The sequence below is a fragment of the Idiotropiscis lumnitzeri genome, chromosome 1, assembly GCF_059441095.1.
Source record: "Idiotropiscis lumnitzeri isolate Australia: NSW breed Sydney's pygmy pipehorse chromosome 1, RoL_Ilum_1.0, whole genome shotgun sequence".
NCBI classification, from domain to species: domain Eukaryota; kingdom Metazoa; phylum Chordata; class Actinopteri; order Syngnathiformes; family Syngnathidae; genus Idiotropiscis; species Idiotropiscis lumnitzeri.
Window position 1 is genome coordinate 14482037 of NC_142391.1, and position 19958 is coordinate 14501994.

At 41.1% G+C, this 19958-nt stretch overlaps 2 protein-coding genes across 2 annotated transcripts; both read left to right on the forward strand.

The window, feature by feature from the left end:
- The first annotated feature begins 21 nt into the window (after positions 1-21).
- Positions 22-3151, forward strand: LOC148343345 (uncharacterized). The gene is made up of 2 exons (XM_088319282.1): positions 22-215; positions 1183-3151. Exons 1-2 carry the CDS (start codon positions 165-167, stop codon positions 1468-1470), a joined length of 339 nt encoding a protein of 112 aa, XP_088175408.1. The 5' UTR covers positions 22-164; the 3' UTR covers positions 1471-3151.
- Positions 3152-3281: 130 nt separating this feature from the next.
- LOC148343346 (cytospin-A) lies at positions 3282-18953 on the forward strand. The gene is made up of 13 exons (XM_088319249.1): positions 3282-4772; positions 5516-5697; positions 7694-8272; positions 8426-8478; positions 15170-15663; positions 16627-16723; positions 16808-16874; positions 17009-17069; positions 17212-17308; positions 17553-17669; positions 18206-18265; positions 18414-18512; positions 18689-18953. Exons 2-12 carry the CDS (start codon positions 5658-5660, stop codon positions 18501-18503), a joined length of 1755 nt encoding a protein of 584 aa, XP_088175375.1. The 5' UTR covers positions 3282-4772; positions 5516-5657; the 3' UTR covers positions 18504-18512; positions 18689-18953.
- Positions 18954-19958: the final 1005 nt, after the last annotated feature.

Genomic DNA, 19958 nt, shown 5'->3' on the forward strand with positions numbered 1-19958 from the left:
TTATAAAAGAAGACATTATCTGGGTAGCAGATATCTCAGCACAGGCTGAAGTGATCGCACACACCGGGGTAAACCTTCTGTCAGCAGGTTTCCCCTCCTGGGAGTCCAGGAAGGGGAACTGCAGAGACTCAAGTTTTTGTTTAGTCACCAACAGCACTGGCAAAATGTTTTTCAGACTCCCAAGACTGACTCCGGGCTACATCAGGTTACTGCAGGTGAGATTAAATTCTTCTTTTGTGTTGGTGTTTGTCTGTTTGTTCAGTCGTAGAAGAGAAACTGCTAAATAAAGCTCCTGTGTGGCTTTTATCACGCAGATAAGAGCAAAGTGAAAGTGTGTTTCAATGTACTGATTTTTCAGTATTGAGGCGTGTGTCACAAAGTTCCCTTAACAAAAATAACACCGAATATTAAAATTATATCCCAGAAGATTGCAGTGCTCACTATATTGATCCTTGGAGGAGTTGTTCTATAAGCCTGATGTAATCATTGCTTTCAAGGAAGTGGTTTTATCGGCACACACGCGGCTTAGCCGGAGACTAAATATACGTCAGCTTTATGCTGCCATTGGGTAGCCCTTTAGCTGCCGGGTGACCCAACCGCTTCAACTCCAAATACAGTGAAAGGCGCACACGTCGTACTATAAACACACAGAGTCATTCCGTGCTACCATTTCCGTAATTATAGGACACATTTTGTTTTAGCTCATGTCACATCACTACCTTTTCTGAGACACAAAAATTTAAGAAATGTAAGCCTATGACAGCCCATTGAGTTGTAAATGGAATTGAGAATTGGGGTGAGTGAGCTTCAGGAATGGCTTTTTAACTGCCTGTGACACAACTGTTTTGGAAAATGAGGTTTCTATTATTTGCTCTGCTTTGTTGTTGTAAAAGATATGCATAGCAAATTGCCCACGTTGCAAAAGAGAGTATAATATCGTAAAAGAGACGGTGGGAGAAATGAAATGGGCAGAAGGCTGAGGTGAGGCTCATACAATGAAAAATAGTTTGTCAAATAAGCTACAATACAAACTGCACCTCAAACTTAAAATATCTATTGTTACATATCCCGTATGAGGACATGATGTTGAATTTTTCATGATGCATCAGTATGAAAGTTTGCAGATAGCTTGTCACGATCCATCCAAGTCCATCAACTGAGTTGTCATCTTTCTTCTCTTAGACCCAGGCCTACCACAATGTGTGTGTGGTACGTCCACCTGAGAAAACCATGCCTGGCATGGCTATGCTCCTCGGGGCCGTGGGGATCGGGATGTGTGGGTACAGCTCCAGGCAGTTGGCGCTCTACCACCGACCTTCCAGCCGCGTGCTGCAGAGTGTTGGCTCGCACACCGATGCCAGCATGGCGGGCGCAGCCATCCTCAGGGCCCCCTTCCTGGATGTCACCCGCAGGGCTGGAGCCTGCCAGGAGATCCCACCTCCCTCCTTTGTGGGCCAGAAGTTTGTTTAAAAGAAGCGCGTTGGTTGGTTGGGTAAAGATTGGCCACCATAGGATGACACTCGGTAACCACACTGTTGCGTGTTGAAGATTGGAGCTATGCTGGCCCATTGTGTCAATGAGGCCCATGTGCTCTCTGATGGCATGCAAGTAGAGTTATCTGAATGATTCAACCTGTGTTGGCAGAACGTTGGCTGTGAGGGTTTTCGCAAGTCCCGAAGTTCCTGCAGTTTGTCTTTATCTCTAAAATCAGTGTTATAGTGTGATGATTATTTTAGATACTGTATACTGATCAGAGCTTCCCTCGCACTACTACTGAATGTAGCATGTATCTGTTTAATTCAGAGTGCTTGTGTCTGTTTTCATGCTGCAACAGAGGATTGAGGCATGGCAGTGGTCCTTCATACACAGATGGTACAAATGCTAAACATTTCTTAATGGCCTCACCTCCCCAAGCAGGTAGACTTTAGCTTTTAGCCAGTCCCATGATACCTGTGAGGACAGCAGGTCCAATCCTTGAACAAAGCCTCAAATTAAACGACCAATTAAGGACAATGTGGAGGTCGGAGGTTGGCTTTGTGACTCAATTAATAGCCCGCTAAGAATGGGCTACTAATTGTGTCACAAGGCTTGGTCACGAGGATAAAGTACAGCAGGAAGTAGCAGCGCCTTATGTCAGATTATGTGATGGTGGCAAACGAGGTGGGTAGAAGATTCGTAAATCAGTTTTTTTCTGTAGCAGTTAACCCTCAAAGGCGGGCATGCACACCCCAAATGTATCTGTTAGGGCCACAGATAGACAGTCCCTCTGCCCCCAAACCGTACCTTTCTCCCTGCAATGCCCACCATTTGTCTCTCTACCATGCATGGGTGTTGAAATTCCAGCTTTGGTGTCTGTGTTCACGCCCAAAAAATTGCAGTTACAAAGAGAGTTCAATGCAAATTGGCGAGGCATTGAGCGTGGTTGAGAATGTGTGCTGTGCCTTCGGGAGAGCGCGGGGTCTAACTGTCAAACTGTTAGAAATAAACTTTTGTTTTTTTCCCATGAGCGTGACTATAAACTAAAGGTGGCGTGTGATATGACAATGGTTGGTTCCTTGTTTTTTTGTTGCGCGCATAATCCTTGCTGAGGAGCGAGACTTATTGCGACAGTTTGGGGGTTAATTTAGAAAGACAAGCACCAAGCTCCTGAATGTAATACCGCTCGGGGATTCCAAAGAAAATAAATTTATAAATGCACATGCACGCTGTCCTCCTCGTCTTGACCGGATACAGAAACACATTCGTGTTAGAGCAATGTTCTCTCTGGAGTGTGTAATCAATATGGGATGGGTTGCACATTGTTTTTGGTCGGCACTGCAGTTTTGCACATTGAGCACGGATCTTAGAGAGAGCCCATTGATCTCAGTCATTAGCGTTAATAAGGAGGAGAAGGAGACTTGAATGACACCTCTATGCAGCAAACACTGTTTGGCTCACCACTCTGTTATTAGGGATTACTGCCAAAGTTGTGCACTCAAAGAAGGAATATAGAGTAGAGGTAATTTCTGGATTCCCCCATATTTTATCTGTGAAATTATGTTAACTCCATGGATTTAATGTCTGTGTCCAAAATGATGATCTCATCTGTTCCCTTTAGATGAGTTTTGCTGTCATGGAAACAATTCAAGTAATAAAAAAAATATTTAGCAAATCCCATGCTTTGCTGTTGCCTGCATGTCACATTTTTTCTCAATTATTTCTGATTATTGTTATGTAAATTATTATAATAGTATTGTGAAATATTGCCAATCAAATAAGCACCCTGAATGACCAACAGAGGTCGCCATTTTACCACATTTTGCTGGTCTGTCATCTGTCAGCAGCCTGGGTACCTGTCCGTCCTGTTTTCAAGCCAAACCAACTTCTAATCGTCAGTTGGTCTGTCCGTCCGGGAGTTAAGTCTGTCAGTCAGTCCGTTTCACATACTATTAGATTCCAGTCTATGAAACTTGTGGCTGCCTGCAGCTTATCACTCACCGTCATCTACGCTTAAACGAGCCAGCGTATTTCAACAGTTGGGGGCCGACGATTTTTATGAATAGGCCCGGAGGGTCAAGGCCAGAACCGTACCGAGACAGCAGCCGAAGGGCAAGGGTCTGACTGGCAAAAAAGGGTCAAGTGCCTCTGTTGTTTACATGGAAACTGTTTGCGGGGGTCCACGTTCTATGATAGTTACAGACATTAACAATGTGGAACCACCTCTTCACATCAGAATTTTCCTTTTGAGTCTTTTATTGGCGGGGAGAAAAAAGTTTCAGAGAATGGACCCACAAACATCTACGGAGCTCCAGATTTAACATGTTTTTTTTCCATGATTTATTATTTTATTTTTGGGTGGCCACATTACACTGTGAATGAAACATGAACACAAATTGATGCATTTTGTCCATGAAATAGATAGAATAGGCAGACAAAATACAAACTTGTATTTGTTCAATTCTCATGAACAACTTTGACATATGGGTAACAAAAGAGCATGCAGCTTTTCTGGAAACTGCACTGGCCAGTGTCCTTGAAAGCAAGTGGCTGCAAGGTGCTGTTTACATTTTATTGACACTTTATATTATTTATACAAGTAATAATATATTCATTAAAAAAGGGTTTTCCCACTTTTGAACTTTGTGCACCTGCTTCTCCGAAAGTCTCTGCATGCCCCCTGCCAGGGTTGCCCTCACAGCCCAGATTCAAGCCCCTAACTTCAGCATTGTGATGCAATGTATGACAGACAGTAACGACATATATTGTTTGGCTTCTTTTGACGAATTAGTATGACTTTTTTAATCTACATATACCTCAAAACAAGTATCTGTACTGCATTCTAAATGATGCCTCAGTTTGACTACTTTTGCCACAATGGGAACAATGTGTCACTCACAACATAATGCAAAGTGTACGTGACATGATTTCATCTTAGCGGCTGGTGTGGTCATGTTTGCGCACCACAGGGACGTCAGCCAGCAAATTAGAATATGACTCAAAAAGCAACGAGTTGTTTTTTTAAACAACGACAGCTCGACTCCGCCTTCTGGTGGACACATAGAGCGGAAATCCTTCCAGGCACTCTCGGCTTTGCGTGGTTTTAGCTCGCTGTCTCGCTCTCGGAGGTGTAAACTTTATGTTCGGGTTATTTTTGAAAAACGTAACAGGAACTAAAATGTGTTTCAAGCCGATGTAGAAACTTTAAGAAGACAAACTCGGCGAGGTAGTGCGCCTGGTGGAGGACGTTGAGTGAGGAATTACCTACAAAGCGGATTTTTGGATAACTTTCGAGGGTTTGTGTCCATTTATGATCTAGTAGTAGTTGCTTGCTGTATTTATCAAGTAGACAATTTTGTCACACACCTTACATAAGTTGTATTTGTTGATTGATATGAAGAGTTTAAACTACTCTGCTTTATGTGTTCGTGTATGCTCTAGTTTTGGCAGTTTTGTGTTCAATAAGTCCGCCCTAGGGTACATTTGCGACCCGTTGCTTTTTATTTATTTATTTTTTTCCCCTAACCATAATAAAATGAATTTGACATGTATTTCCTTTCACATTCCTGAACTTAACAAATGAAAAATATCACATTCGGATAATTATATTGAAAGTTTCTCGTATTTTTTTAATTAAAAAAATACATTTTTAATGTTGGTTATGACAAGATATCACTAATTTTTCGGTTAATTTAGTCAGACTAATACAAATAACTGTTTGCTTTGTCCGCATCAAGCGGAGATTTGGATATTTTCTTTAAACATGTTTAACCTCTTATCATGTGATAACCTACCACATATTAAATTGGTTATGGAATGCCTTCCTCTCTTCCTTCCATTTTTTTGCATGTGGCCCTCTGGAAAAACTTTGAACATCCTTCGTTAAACACATGTAATTGCTCTGATCCCATCCTTGATGATATGATCTCTTATTTTAAAATTGTAATTAGAAGCACGAGTCACAAGGTCACTAGAGTGGGAAGGGACCCAGTTTAGAAAAGTTTTAAAGAGGCATTAAAGTCACTGGGTTGTTTTTCAGTTTGCCTACAGTGCCAAAGAGGTAGGACCTCATCCATCATCTAGCCGCATGTGCAGGTCACCTCAAGCGTCACTTTGATCCAGGCTGGGCAGGAGAGCAGCAAGCACCAGTCGGGCCCTTTTGTGGCCAGACTGACTGCAGGATGGGTAGCTTTTCCAGCAAGGAGAGCCATGGACTCACCGGTAGGTCACTGATACACACTTCAGGATTTGAGCTTGAACAAAAGTGTACGTTAGGGCCGATCAGGAAGAGAATGCCGGCTGTGGATGCGGAGGCAGGAATCTTGGCAGCCCTCCTGTGTGTTGCTCAGCGAGTGGTCATTCTCCTCGCGGCCCCATGTGATCCATCCGGGCCAGCTGTGATGAATCGGCAGAATTCCCCGGCTCAGCACAAGGGCAGCGGATTAATCATAGAGGCTTAATACTATCTGACATCGACGCTTACTCACACACAAACTTCATTATGCGCACACCCACACACACATTCATTCAGTCAATCTGCCACCCTTGTACATGGTTGGACGAGCACATTAACGTCTGGAATGAAGATATAAAAAAGGAAGGGAGGCTTGAGGAAGTTATTAACGATCCTACCATTCTTTCCCAATGAGTCGTGCATAGTTTCTTTCATTCAAATCATTTAAGAATGAATCATTAATTGTTCTTTTTTTGTTCTTTACAAGCCACGAGGCTTTTATTCTTGACAAGGAGATCTGGTCAGGTCTCAGGGCGTATCTGATTGATTTTGTGGCATGTTGTAAGCGCCAAGCAACATTCTATGAATCTACAGACTCCAACCAGTTTTATCGCCGTTTTGAAATTCTTGCCTCTGTCGTCTGTCTGTCTGTCCCGGAATAATGTGGTTAGTTGATGTTGCTGCAGCATTGTCTACGTGCAATCTCCCTGTTCAATAATTCCCACTGGCTTGGGTAGCTCATTTAATGGTGTTTTCAGTGACAACATGCCAGAGGAGGGACCATGAATGTGTTTTCGTCCCATCGTTCCTCCATGACATCATTGCCCGATGATGCAGACACTCACTTGGCCATTGTCAAACTTTTTTTTTTTTTCTAAATTCCACTCCACTGAAACTGTTTTCACACACCCTTACTTGCAAGTATTGCTTTATGTTTAATCTGGATGTGTTTCTTTAAAGCATTGACTTTGTAAGATTATAAAAGTTGGTGCTTTTGTTTCAAAATGTGCAGAAGCAAATACAAATGGGTTGAGGCATTTACATTTTTTTTTATCTGTAGGTAATATGGAAAATAGTGGGTCCATAAAAATAGATCTTAGCATTGCGCAACACGTTTGCTTTAAGTCTGCGTAAACATGGATATCTTTACATTGACCATTATGAACTCAATGTTTTTCAACATACGAACAACATGAAATCTAGAATTTTAAGTCTTGAATTAGTCCCAAATCCCAAAAGTCTCAGACAATGCTCAAGGTATTGTGATTCCCTGTGAATTGCATGTGACTTGCGCGATGGGTCACCAAGCCAAAGCAAGGCATTGATTGAGGACTATAACATGGTGTTATCCATCACATCATGTTTTAGCAATCCTAGATTTGTTTCCCTTTTTATGTACCATTAGAGCTGTGAGCAATGTAGAGATAACATCGCAGCAATTTATTCCAATGCTTTGAAGCCTTGTTTGAACTAACAATTCAAGTAATTGACCAAACATGTTCCATTAACTGCTCTTTGATCCCAAATTGTGTTTCTAGATTTAGGAACCTTTATGATCCCAAATTGTGTTTCTAGATTTAGGAACCTTTAAAAAAAAAAGCCTACTTTTGACATTTGAGTGCAAACAAATTAAAAAGGGGCTCAAATGCTAAAATACAGTTCCCCTATAAGAAATCTTCCAAAGTCAGGTTTCACTGTTCCATTGACAAGATTGGAAGAGAGAGAGTTGCGTCAAAACACATGACAAAAGCGACAGCAATGCCCGATCAAATTCAGTCGTAATCCCACTAAATCGAACCAAATAGTTCCACTTGAAAATGTAGCATTCTTGAATCGTATCATGCACCTTATGTCAAGATACATATCTAGTCATCTTCATCATTTCATAATTTTTCGCGAGAAATTAGCTGGCAACACTGATACCAGTCCAGGCAATTTGAAAAGAAATTGACATACTGCTGAATTTGTGATTGTTTCCTCCAGGCAACCAATTGGATAGTTTCCACACTCCTCCTGCTTCCCCTCAAAGTGACGAACCTGGATTTGTACCTGGTGCCCCCCGGCTGCTCCCCCCCACCTCACCAAAATCTCCCAGTGCAATTTCATCTTCACCTCCTATCTCGGTGCTCACATCCTCCAGCGTTAAGCGATCACAGCCAAGCTGTGCCATTCCTCCACCTGAGTGGAGACCTCCTCCACCGCGGCTCAACTCAAATAGCTCAGCAACTGTCTCAACAGTCAGTCCAGTCACAACCAAACCGGAAAGTACATTAGCAGTGAAAGGACACATTACTTTGGACAGAAATGGGGCTCCGTCTACTTCTACACCTCGGGCTGTGGTTGCGCAGGGCAAGTGTGTGCCTATCAGCCCATCCTCTACGTGTAGTTCCTCACCGGGTGTGTGCAGCTCTTCCGGGCCGAAATGGAGAGAAAGGGACAGCAGTCTGCGCCAGTCTTTGCAGCCAGGTCCAGAGGCCAGAGATGTCCAATCCAAGGAACTGGAGAGACTATTGGACGAGTGTCGAACAACATTAGGGACCTCTGACCCCACGGATGTCATAGGTAAGACTTGCAAAAGATTTGTATGGCTATTACAACATTTTGTTCCACCACAGACTCATTATTATCTTGTGTTGAGAAGGGCAAAACGTTTCTTTGACCTTTTTCTTTAGTTTGGTATTCATGTGACATTGTCTGACATTTCTCCTCCATCAGAAATGCTGAAACATCTCCAGGCAGAGGTGAAGGATTTAAAAAGTCATTTGCAGGTGAGATGGTATTTAATTATCCATCAATCCACTTTCGATAATGTTTGTCCTCATGAGGATCGCAGTTCCGATAGTAGCCCATCCCATCGTTGATCTTGCGCAATAGGCAGCCGGAGTACTTCACGCTGACCTGAGCTGAAATTCAACTTGAGTATGTATTAGGGGTGGAACTTTTTTTTTTTTTTTTGGTTCAGTTCAACTGTTTTGGTTTGGTTCTCATGCCAATTTGGTTGATATGCACAAGCAACTCATTTTTTCCTCATTTACTAATGAGACAAATCCGTAGCATTAATGCCAGCTAAAATGGGGGCTTGCGTGGTTGCGCTGGCTCCTCTTTGGTGCTCTTTTTTTTGCTTTATACTTGCTTATTCATCTCTGTATATATTACAGCGGTCAGACTGGAAAGATTACACAGGAATTTTAAAAACCTTTTTGGCCAGCTTTGCAATTAAAGCAAGTGGCCAAAAAGATACAGCTTTTTATTTTCAGACGGGCCTCGTGTATACGACCACTTTGTCACACATGTAAGTGACCGTGTGGTCAGTGTTTGTTATTATTCATCCTGGAGATAACGCCAGAACACACCCTGTTCAGCTATCACAATAGGCTGTAGAATTGGCCTTCCTTATCGACCTGGGAGCTGGAAGCCTGATAATGGAGATTTTCCTGTACTCTGTTAAAGACCACAGAGGGAAAAGATGAGCTTCGCAACGCAAGGAAAGGTAGTTTTATTTCTACAGCACATTTAGGGTCGAGCAGCCCAGCGACTCTTGTGAGGAAAAGCGGCTCAGATAATGGTTGGATGGATTTCATACACAAGACAACTCAATGTGAAGCACAACACCAAAAAGTATTTACAAACAAAAAACTAAATGCATTCGAAGCCAAATTAGGGAGAACAAAAGTATCTTACTAAGACTGATAAAAAAAAATTAACAACAAACAATTAAAGACATTTATAATTCAGGCATTGAAAAGCAAAGTGTGGAAACAAAAAGGACCTTTCTGACAGTGAAATTGATTTAATGCTTAAAAGACCTTAATTAAAGTTCATGGGAAATAAAGCATCATTTTTAACCTGGATTTAAAAGCATTTACACTTCTCAATGTCCCACCAGTCATACATGTTTAGTTAGATTTACATAGACGTCCCGTCATAGTTGAAAAATCTACCTAATTGTCAGTTGAAGGAAAAGGTTGTCTTGATTATTACAATTTCAGCAATCATCACATTAGGAAAGCATTTCCACAAACATTCCTCAGTTTGCTTAGATGTTTCGCGCTCCTCTGAAGATGTCGTAATCTGCAGTGATTTCCTGTTTCCAATTTTGACCCCTCCCTTAGGATAGCAGCTTGAGGTTCACAGCTTCCTTCAGGTTGCAACAGATGGAATATGACACAAAATGGGCCCTCCCTTCTTAGCTTTTCCATCTGCAATTGCTATGCTGCTTATGATATTGAAGATGTATGATATCAAGTCATACCCTTAAATTGTGAACGTTCAGGAAAAAGCACAAAAGGAAACATACTTGTCAAACAGTTTTATATTTACAGCTGTGTGACACAGGAATACAGTACCACACAGATTCAAGTGTAAAAATGTATATCTTGCCAGAGGTCATCCGGAATCTTGGAAAAGATTAGCAATTGAACTACAAATATGTGATGCTAAGAACGCATTCCCTATTTGACTTTAGGTTTAAAATCTGATCACACATGCTTATTTGTGTCCTTAAGTCTCTCCTTTATATTTCATCTCGCCTTCCTCTCTTTTCCACTTTCCCACACCCCTGAAGAGGCTTGCAAATGTAATCTCTGCATGGGCCAGCACAGACCGCAGGGAGAAAAAGCATTGAGAGGTAGCCGTGTATTAGAAATTGAGGCAATCCAACACTATGTTTACACGGGCCCTTGCTGGGCCAATAGAAGTAGCAAAGTCTGACTTTATGAACCCGCTCAGTCTGCTTTACTGTCCTGGGAGCCTTTTTTTGTGGGGAGCTGGTGGAAGGAGGAGGGGGGGATAGCAGTGCGGTGGTGGGGGTTCACAATCGGCCGTTCAGGAGACAAAACTTGTTTTGTTTTGTTCAGTGTAGGGAGGAAGAGGAGGGGGGGTGAGGGCTGATGCGCTTGATCACACTGGCCGTTTGTTTTTATGTCTGTTGCACACGTGAGACAGAGGAGAGGCACCAATACACACTGAGAAATGCACCGGAGACTATGGATGATTTCTACTGTGTGAACTGGCGTCTCCCCCTATTGTGCCGCTCTATTTTCTTCAATTCTTCCATAAAAGAACTGACTGCTTATTCCTGTGCACAAAAGCTTAAAAAAAAAATCACTTTTTTTCTGCAGTGATTTCTTCACCTCTTCCCTTTATTCCACCCCTTCCGTGTCTGCTCTATTTCTCTTCTGTTTGCCCCTAGAAAGATCTTTTTGCATAGCTACAGCTTTTTCACAACCCCTAACGGAATGTAATGGTATTTCAACAAAAGTAATGGATAGAACTTATAATCAATTCATCAAATCATTACACAGTGTCTGTGGATTCTTCATAAAATCTCAAAGGTAACATATTATGGAGAATTGACTTGTAAATGTTTGTACACAAATAGGTTGGTGTATAAAGTGCCAGCTCATTCATCAAGTGTGAAATTAAACATCCAACTAAATCTTTAATTAGCTGCATATTTCTCAAATTGTTTTTATGAGCCAGCCATTTTGCAGTGGGTCTAATTAACATAATAATCGGCCCCTCCCTGAATTTATCAGCCAATGACATGCTATGCTGGCCACGTTCCAAAGAGAACAAACGACTTTCTCAAAGACGCAGGTTATGTAGAGCTACAGGGTTGCGACAGATAAGCGTTAGCTAACAATGTTCGCATAATTAGCTGCTAATTTAACACAATACAATACCATTTTATTTTCATAGCGCATTTCACAACAGCTGGAGCTGTAATAATATTTCATTCAGCGGTGCACAAAACAGTTTTGGTGTGGTTCTCAAAGTTGGTGCTCTAACTTTTCTCTTCCTTCATCAACCTTGCTTGATGATCCTAAAGACTTACAGTCAATGATGGTGCATGGTATATGTGAAATGTGTGGTGGCACATAATGGCATGGGGGCTTCATAAAATGTATTTTTAAATGCAAATAATGAGATTTACAATTATTATCCAAGAACAACCAAACTATGAATTATTTATCATCAAACCAAAGAGTTGCTGAGCACAACATCTGAAATACAGTATAATTCTCTAGGGCAGCACTCCACAATAAATAAAAAATGAGCGCAATATTGTGATATCATTCTGAGCCCATGTCACCCATTAGTGATGGGTTTGTCTTCAGTGTTGTAGATTTCTCTGAAAATGAAAATGACTTGTGATTCATTCTGAAAAGCCATTGCAATAAAATGTAAATACAGTATTTCACAATTGAGCGCAACTCAAGAAAATTTCTCCCAGTTAGGAAGAGGAAGTCAAACAATTGATTTTGTAAAGATTGTGGAACCTAGTTATTTATTTAATTGATTTTGCAATTCGGCCACGGGTCTTTTTGAGAATGCTTGGCCAAAGGCTGTTTTCAGTTTACAAAGCTGTCCTTGGTTGGGAGAATCCCATCAAACACTTCTGGGATGAACTACAGCTGAGATTGCAAAGCCTTCTCTGCAACACTAGTCACAACTGGCCTCACATTTTTTTTTCTGGTTCAATAGACAAACATGCCCACATTCCAGAAACTTGTAAATAGTGGAAGTTTTATCGCTAAAAAAAAAAAAAAAGGCAAAATTGTAACCACCTCCAGCATTTAAATGTCCCATCGCTGAAGTAGATTAGCTGATGCGCCATCTGTCTGTGCTTATGCACACCATCAGTCTTCAATTGTCCTAACCAACAAAAAAGAAAATTCTCCATTTCTGCTTGTGTAATCATATTTGATTGATTCCCTTCTGGATATTTTTCAAAACACAGCTTTGGAATCGGTTCCAGGTGACCGCTGCGAAACATTCCCAGCAATTCCTTCTTCGGTCCTCTGCTCCCTAAGATGATGTTTATGTTGAGGTTACAAAGGTCATGTGGAATGAAAAAATGTTGACTTTGTCTGGACTGTGAGGAGGCAGTAGTGATGTTGAATGTGAACGCTGTGCTGAATTATGCGGTGTGGAAAACATGGCATTGATTTGGGCCACCTTTCACTTTGATGTCCACGTGCATTCAATGCGGCTTTGTTTCACCTCCTGAATTCTTTTCAGGTGCAAGGAATACGGTCAGTATAGGTGGTATTCAATCATTTTTGGGTCGTTATCGCAGACTTAAGAAAGCCTGGAGAGTGACGCATTTTAGTTTCGATGTTTCTCCAAGTATGTGTCAAAAGAGAGAGGGTGAAGAAGACAACGAGAGACAGATGGATTGAACAATAACTCTCTCTGAGAATCCCCAGAAATTCTGATGTCAAAGGAGGTGTCTCTAGGCGTGTATATGTTTGTGTTTGTGTGTGTGTTTGAATGTTCACCACATCTGGTCTTGCTGTGGGCCATGGGTCAGCTCTTCCGGAGCTGTTTCTGTCTATGTGTTCATCCTGACGATCCACACCCTTATCTCAGTGTGAACTGAGGAGCACCCCTTCCTGTTTCCAGAAACAGACATGCTCCAATTGGAGTGCTCTTGCACAGATAACCAAGACTATGTAAAGACAAGAGCAGTGTTTTTTTTTTTTTTTTCTTAATTGTCATACTAAATATAGGACTGAGTCTTAATCGGGCTGTTTGACATGTTTCCACAATAAAGTGCCAAGTTACACAAAACTGAAAAGTCAGATAAGCTCATCATGGAGTTTGGTGGTGAGGCAAACGAATAAAGGAATGTGTGTGAGGGGGAGAGAAAAGAAATGTGAGATGCGTGCGTACAGTATAATGGGGTCCAGCTGTGGTCTTGAGTCACTGGTCAGATGAGGGAGCGTCGACTTGGCTCCGTTATTGCTTCCTCCTCCACATCCCCATCCGTTGTTCATCTAATTACTCACCTTTCTAACCTCTGCTCCTTCACCAAACTTCAGAACCATTGGGCTTATATTGCCTCCAAGTCCGTCTGCCGTTTCCATTAAATATGTACCGCTCTTCCTTTATTCTTATTTCAGCTCTGTTTTTATACTAGTGACTGCTCCTTATTTTGTTTTTGTTTTTTTTTTGTCTGTGCCTGGTGCGGCAAAGATATCAAGAGGGACTTTTTTTTTCGTGGTTGTAATGGCTCTCAACTTTTTTATCACGGAATCATAACATGGAAAGTACTTTGGCATGATTGTCAAACTTCAATGCTCAAATGGGTAACAGCTCAAAGAGAGGAAAACCCCTATTTATATGGAGTAGGCTACAAGTATTAATGACATGTCCCGTATTTTGAGCCTTCCTCCTCCATCATTTGTTCAACTTTTTTTTATTTTGTGGTTTCACAGACATATTTTTTGCATAGTTGGTTTTATCTGTCAGAAAGATACGCCTCCCTTTCTGCTTGTCAGGAATTGCTATGGTGTATCATTGAATTCACATTGATCTCAACAAATCACACCCAAATATTAGGCCGAACAACAATGCCAGTTAGTGGTAGATTCCCCCCTCTTTGTGTAATTGCATAATTGAATACACAAATATACGTAGTATGCAAATATGTAAAAAAAACAAAAAAAACACAAAACACAGAGCCCGTCATGTTGAGGTGGAGGTAGAGGAGGACCCAAACGCAGGGAATCGAGGCAGGAAAAACTTAAGGGGAATTTAATCAAAAAAGAACATAAAAGTACACAACAACTGGAATTAACAAAAGCAATGACATGACTTAACTAAACTTAACGAGACTGGCAGGAAGGACACGGACCTGGACACTGACAGCCATCACAGAACAGGACAACTGACACAGACAATTAATAGGAGACAGGACACCTTAGCATGAATAGCACGTAACCGGAACAACAAGGACAGCAACAGTGACAATGACAATGAACCAACCAGAAGTGAAAGCAACCAGGGAACTAAATACAAACACAGTAACGAGACAACGAGGAGCACCTGGACAAGACACAAAGGGATGGAGGGAGCTGATTGGTTCACACTAGGGAGTGAGACGACAAGCACAGGTGAACACAATCAGAGCACAAGACAAACACTGAACAAGGAAACACATGAAACTAAATACTAACTCAAAAACAACAAATACAGATTATGACAGAGCCTTCCATCCATCAATTCATTTTCTTTCCCTCTTGACCGCATAAAGGCATGGGTGAGCTGGAGCCTATGCCAGCTTACTTTGGGGGAGAGCCACGGACTGCTCACCAGCCAATCACAGGGCATTTCCAAACAACCATTCATACTCATATTCTGATTTAGTCTTCCATTAAAGCTAACATTGATATTTTGGGGATGTGGAGGAAGTTGGAGTAAGCGTGGAGAGAATGTTCATACTCCACACAAAGCCAGGGCGTTGATTCAAACCCACAACCTCGTAACTGTGAATTTGTGAAATTTATCTGTCTTCAGTTGCAGTTAATCATTTTCTCAAAAGAGTTTATCTCATGAGAAATTCTGCAATCCAACTCAACACATTTTCTTTTTTTTTCCCTTGGCACATGCCACACATTTGCAGAAGAAAGCCAGTTCATCTAAAAACATGAAGGCATCTGCGTGTTCTTTCAGAGTGAGCGGACGGAATGGCTGCAATTCCAGGCCGATCTTCAGGTGGCGGTGTCAGTGGCTGACCGTCTAAGAGCCGAGGCCGAAGAGGAGCTGACTGCACTCCGAACGGCCCATAAAGATGTGGAGAGGGAACTGGCTGCTGCCCTACACAGACAGAAGGAGGCTGACTTGCAGCTCGTCACTTTGAAAGGGGAGCTGGAAGAGAGCAGGCAGAAGCTGACTACGCTGAGTCAGACTCCAGACAAAACTAATGCACAAGAAGGAGCGAAGACCGAACCTCTGAAGAACTCTGACAGCGCTGAGGGGAGCCAGAGGGGGAAGGAGAGGGCAGTGTACCGGCTGGCGGGGAGTGCGACTGACACCGTGACAAGTGACAGAGAGGACTGTTTAGCTGTCACTAAACGATACCTGAGAAATGTAACCAATGAGGAAAGGAGGAGGGAAGAAATGCGAACGCGAGAGGTGCGAAGAACAGCAACCACGGAGAGGTCAAGGTGAGATAAACAGTTTAGAGCAGGGGTGGACGGGCAAACTTTTTGAATGGTGGGCCACAATGGGTTCTAAAATTTGACAGAGGGGCCGACCAGGAGCAGATGGATGGAGTATTTTGATAAGCTCACCGAAACTGAGCAAAAAAATACATTTAATTTTAAATGAAGATGAACAGAAGCATTACAACAAAATATCTGCCTTTGACACAGTATTTAGAAAATAAAACATTAACAAGGTTTATTCATTTAGTTTTTTTCAAGTTCGGCCAGCTGGATTAAAAGGTTTAACCTGTGGCAAGTGGCCCCCGGGCCGGAGTTTGCCCACGCCTGGTTTAGAGTAAGCTTTACGCGATCAGTGATTTTTGGGTCAATCAAAACGTTTGAAAAAAAAATTGTACTCGAGTAATAATTCAATAATAAGATGGAACAATCTTTTTAAACAACGTATGTATTTACTAATGAGTTGACCCCCGTTGCAAAAATTCAATGGAAAAAAACTAATAATTTGAACCCAAAGATTCTACCCCCCCCCCGACATTAACATAAGATGTTAGATTTAGATGTTTATCTCTGACATTAATGAAAAACAAAATGCATGAACATTGCCATTCATTCAGGGGTCTTCAATCCCGGTTTCTAGCACTAGAACTACGATAGCAGTCATTTTGACGGTTTTCAAACCTGGATGTTTTATTTCTCTCTAAATATAGCTATAAGATGCTCCTGGCCTCTTGAATTTTCCTTATTCTTTGTGTATTTTATTTCAAAATCCTGACGGTTGTAGTGCTAGTAATACTGTATGACGGATTAGTCATCAATTTTTTTTTCCCTCACACAATTTGTGAAAGCTTCAATTTGCTTCTGTTTATTTATGTGGTTGAAGTAAGCACTAATAATCGTGTCATCCCAATTGGCAAAGATTTGTTGCTGCTACATTATCTCTCCTAATGTGTCGTAATATTACAGGAGCCTGTCCAGATTACCAGCGCACTCTGACTCCCACACGTTACAGAATGGAACTTCTCAGTCAATCGCTTCCACAACACCTCAATCAACAAACAAAGTGAGAGATAGTTTTACTTCACCAAGTTTTCAAATCAGAAATATGTTTAAAAATAATTTCAATGCATATATTTTTTTTCCTTAGAATTTGGTACAACTGAAAGGACAAAGAAGTCTGGAGCAACAAGAGAGCAGGTCAAACATTGATACAGGTGCGTGTATTTAGAACTTATTTTGTCAATGATAAGAGAATGTTTTACATGATCACAATGTGTCTCTCTTAATTTTAGCGCTGTGTATTTATTTTTTTTTAGCCAACAGTAATAAATTACTTTTTTTGTGGCAGGTAAACGTGAAGAAACTCTAAACAAGTACAACTCATCACTCTCTGACCTGCCATCAACTAGGTGAATGGATTCCACGCTATACACTCATTTTGATCACTTGTCAAGCCAAAACTTTTGTATCAAGTGCTTTTTTTCCCCCCTACATGGAGTAAGTGATGTCACAAGCTGCAACTAGAAGCTCTAAAACTCTTTTCCTTTTTAGGTCCCAGGATGGTTTCAACCTGCTCTTGCGTCGCCATGGTGGCTCAAAGAGGAATTCACTATTACGTTGGTGTCAGAGCCAAACCCAAGGCTACAAAGTAAACGTTGATTCTTGTCTTCTTCCTGTCGAGAGTAGCCACTTAGAGTCAATATAGTATTTAGTCGTACATATAAATGCTTACAGGTTGTTATCTTACATTCAAAGCCACTTGAACACAGCATTTTTTTTCAACATATTTTATACTTGGCCTTTGGATTGCAAACTTGTTTGCACGAGTTCTGTTCTGTTCCTGGACAATAATGATTCACAATCGATTCCCATTTTGTTTTCTTTTTCTATAGAATATTGACATTACCAATTTTAGCAGCAGCTGGGTAGATGGCCTCGCATTTTGTGCAGTTTATCACAGCTACCTCCCTTCGCATATTCCTTATAGCAGCCTCAGTCCAGACAACAAGGTAAGCTCCTTTTTGGGTGCATCCAATTATGTTTTGACAAAGAATAATAATAATAATGCCGCAGGAGTGTAACTGCGCTAACAGCACGTTCGTAACTTCTTCTAAATTTAGCTCGTCCCCAACACACAAAGCTCGTCTTTGTTGACATGTCACATCAACGCAGATCCTTTGGACCAACATGCCACAAAATGCTGCCAAATTCCCGCCTAATACAAAAGTAGTCCCCTTTCAGTCTTTTAAGAGGCATCTCGGGCTCAAAATCAGAGAAGGCAAGTATTTAGCAAATAATGGAGGACCAAAAAAGAAATCTCTTAATTGGTAAATTTGTATGCAACTCGCTAAAACGCAGAAGACACTGTATCTAATTCACGACTACAAAATCCTTCCTTTTTTTTTTAGAAGAAAAAGAAAGAAGTGAGTTTCTGAATGAATCAGATGATTTAATTAACTAAACTACACATAATCCCCTAAACACTTGTCGATGAGTTTATTTTAAACCCCACTGGTTCTTCTTTTCTCATTTTGTTCCTTTACAGAGGGAGAATCTCAGTTTAGCATTCAAGACAGGCGAGACTGTCGGCATTGTCCAATCTTTGGTAAGACACTGAATCAGAATAAGCTTGTGGTTACCACCCGGTGAAGCTTGACTATGTCTATATACGGTCAATTTCAAAATTCCACTTCTGTATGACAAACTCACAGCTGCTTCAAGACTAATTACCTGTTAAACTATCCGTTTAACAGACTGTTGAGGACATGCTGCGTGCTGGTGGTCCTGACTGGCAACTGGTCCTGAGCTATGTGGAGGGCATGTATCGTCACTTTGAGATGTGACTGGTGGAGGTATTAAAAGTCAGTCTCTGTTCAATTGTAATCCAATTGGCTTGGTACTTGATTCTTTCACCAAAAGTTTACAACTGATACCTTTTGAGCCAATGCCTAATGTGCACTTTGTATATATATATATTATATAAATACTGACTTCTGCTGTAATCATCCATGGTATTATTTGGTTGCAGGAGCAGTAAACTATCCAAGGTTGAAGTGTCCAGGCCTGGACGGTAACGATCACAATGTAGTGGCTCCATTGAAAGTGTGAAGCCGTTAAATACTCAAAGATGTGCATTAGAGGGGGACATATATAAGGCGGCACAGGACTGCACATCCATCATACCAAATGCCTTTCTTTGACATGTTAAAAGTGGACTTTGTACTGGTTGTTATATGTACATGCCAAATATTTGAGAAAACCTTGTAAAATGTTAATATGTAACTAGTGTTAATACCAAAGAATAAAATGTTGATATGAAGTAAATGTTAAAGCCGGACTTTGTGGTTTATCAACTTTTTACATTTGACGAAAAACATCAGGGTTTCCTCCACTTCAAAGTGAATGCAAAGGATGATCTAAATAGGAATTCCTGGCGGATGAAGACGAGTGCAGCCGGCACTGCAATTTAGTGGAAAAAAGGTGGAGCAGGACGACGAGAAGAAGCAGCAGCATCTTTCACTCACTAATTTTGGTGGAACTCTACAAACCACTGACATCCAGCACAAGGGTTGTATCAACAAATCTGTAAAAGAAAAAAAAAAGGAATGTTATCATTATTTATTATTATGGTGGTAGTTTACAGTAGTGTAGAAGTGCAATGAATCATACTGAGACACTAACATTGTAAAAGCAGAATTCACAATCTTGTTGGATATACCTGGTAATGTGTCTAATTAATGTACTGAACTGTATATGGGCGTTCAGCCTCTTATTACAGATAACAATTCAGCTTTATTGCGCTCACTGCCGGATGAATAATGCACTGCCTTGACGATGGATTAGCATGGTCTCTACTGCCACCCTGTGGTGAATTGATGTCACTACAGCTAAATTTCATAGTGTATGTTTAGTTGGCTTACTTTACAACGAATACATTTGAGAATGCAAACAAATGAAACTACAACTGTACAACAATGTCCCATGGCTTTCATAACGAGATTTACAGTTTACTACAATGTAATGACACAATAACTTTTCCACTCTAACTCTGACCTGATACAACCTTTACAACGCTACTGAAAAAAATGTATGAATCATTTAGCGAGTGGAAGGGAAAACATACCATATTAGATCATGGTGGTTGCATAGGTACGCACACGTTTTTATACATGGTGATGTCTTCTGAATTAATCAATCACATTTAACCTTCTCCAAATATGAGTCACTGGTACCATTTAAAGTGCCTCAGAGTAACCCCAAAGTTAAATTTTGAAATTCTAGCTGGCTTTTTTTTTTGG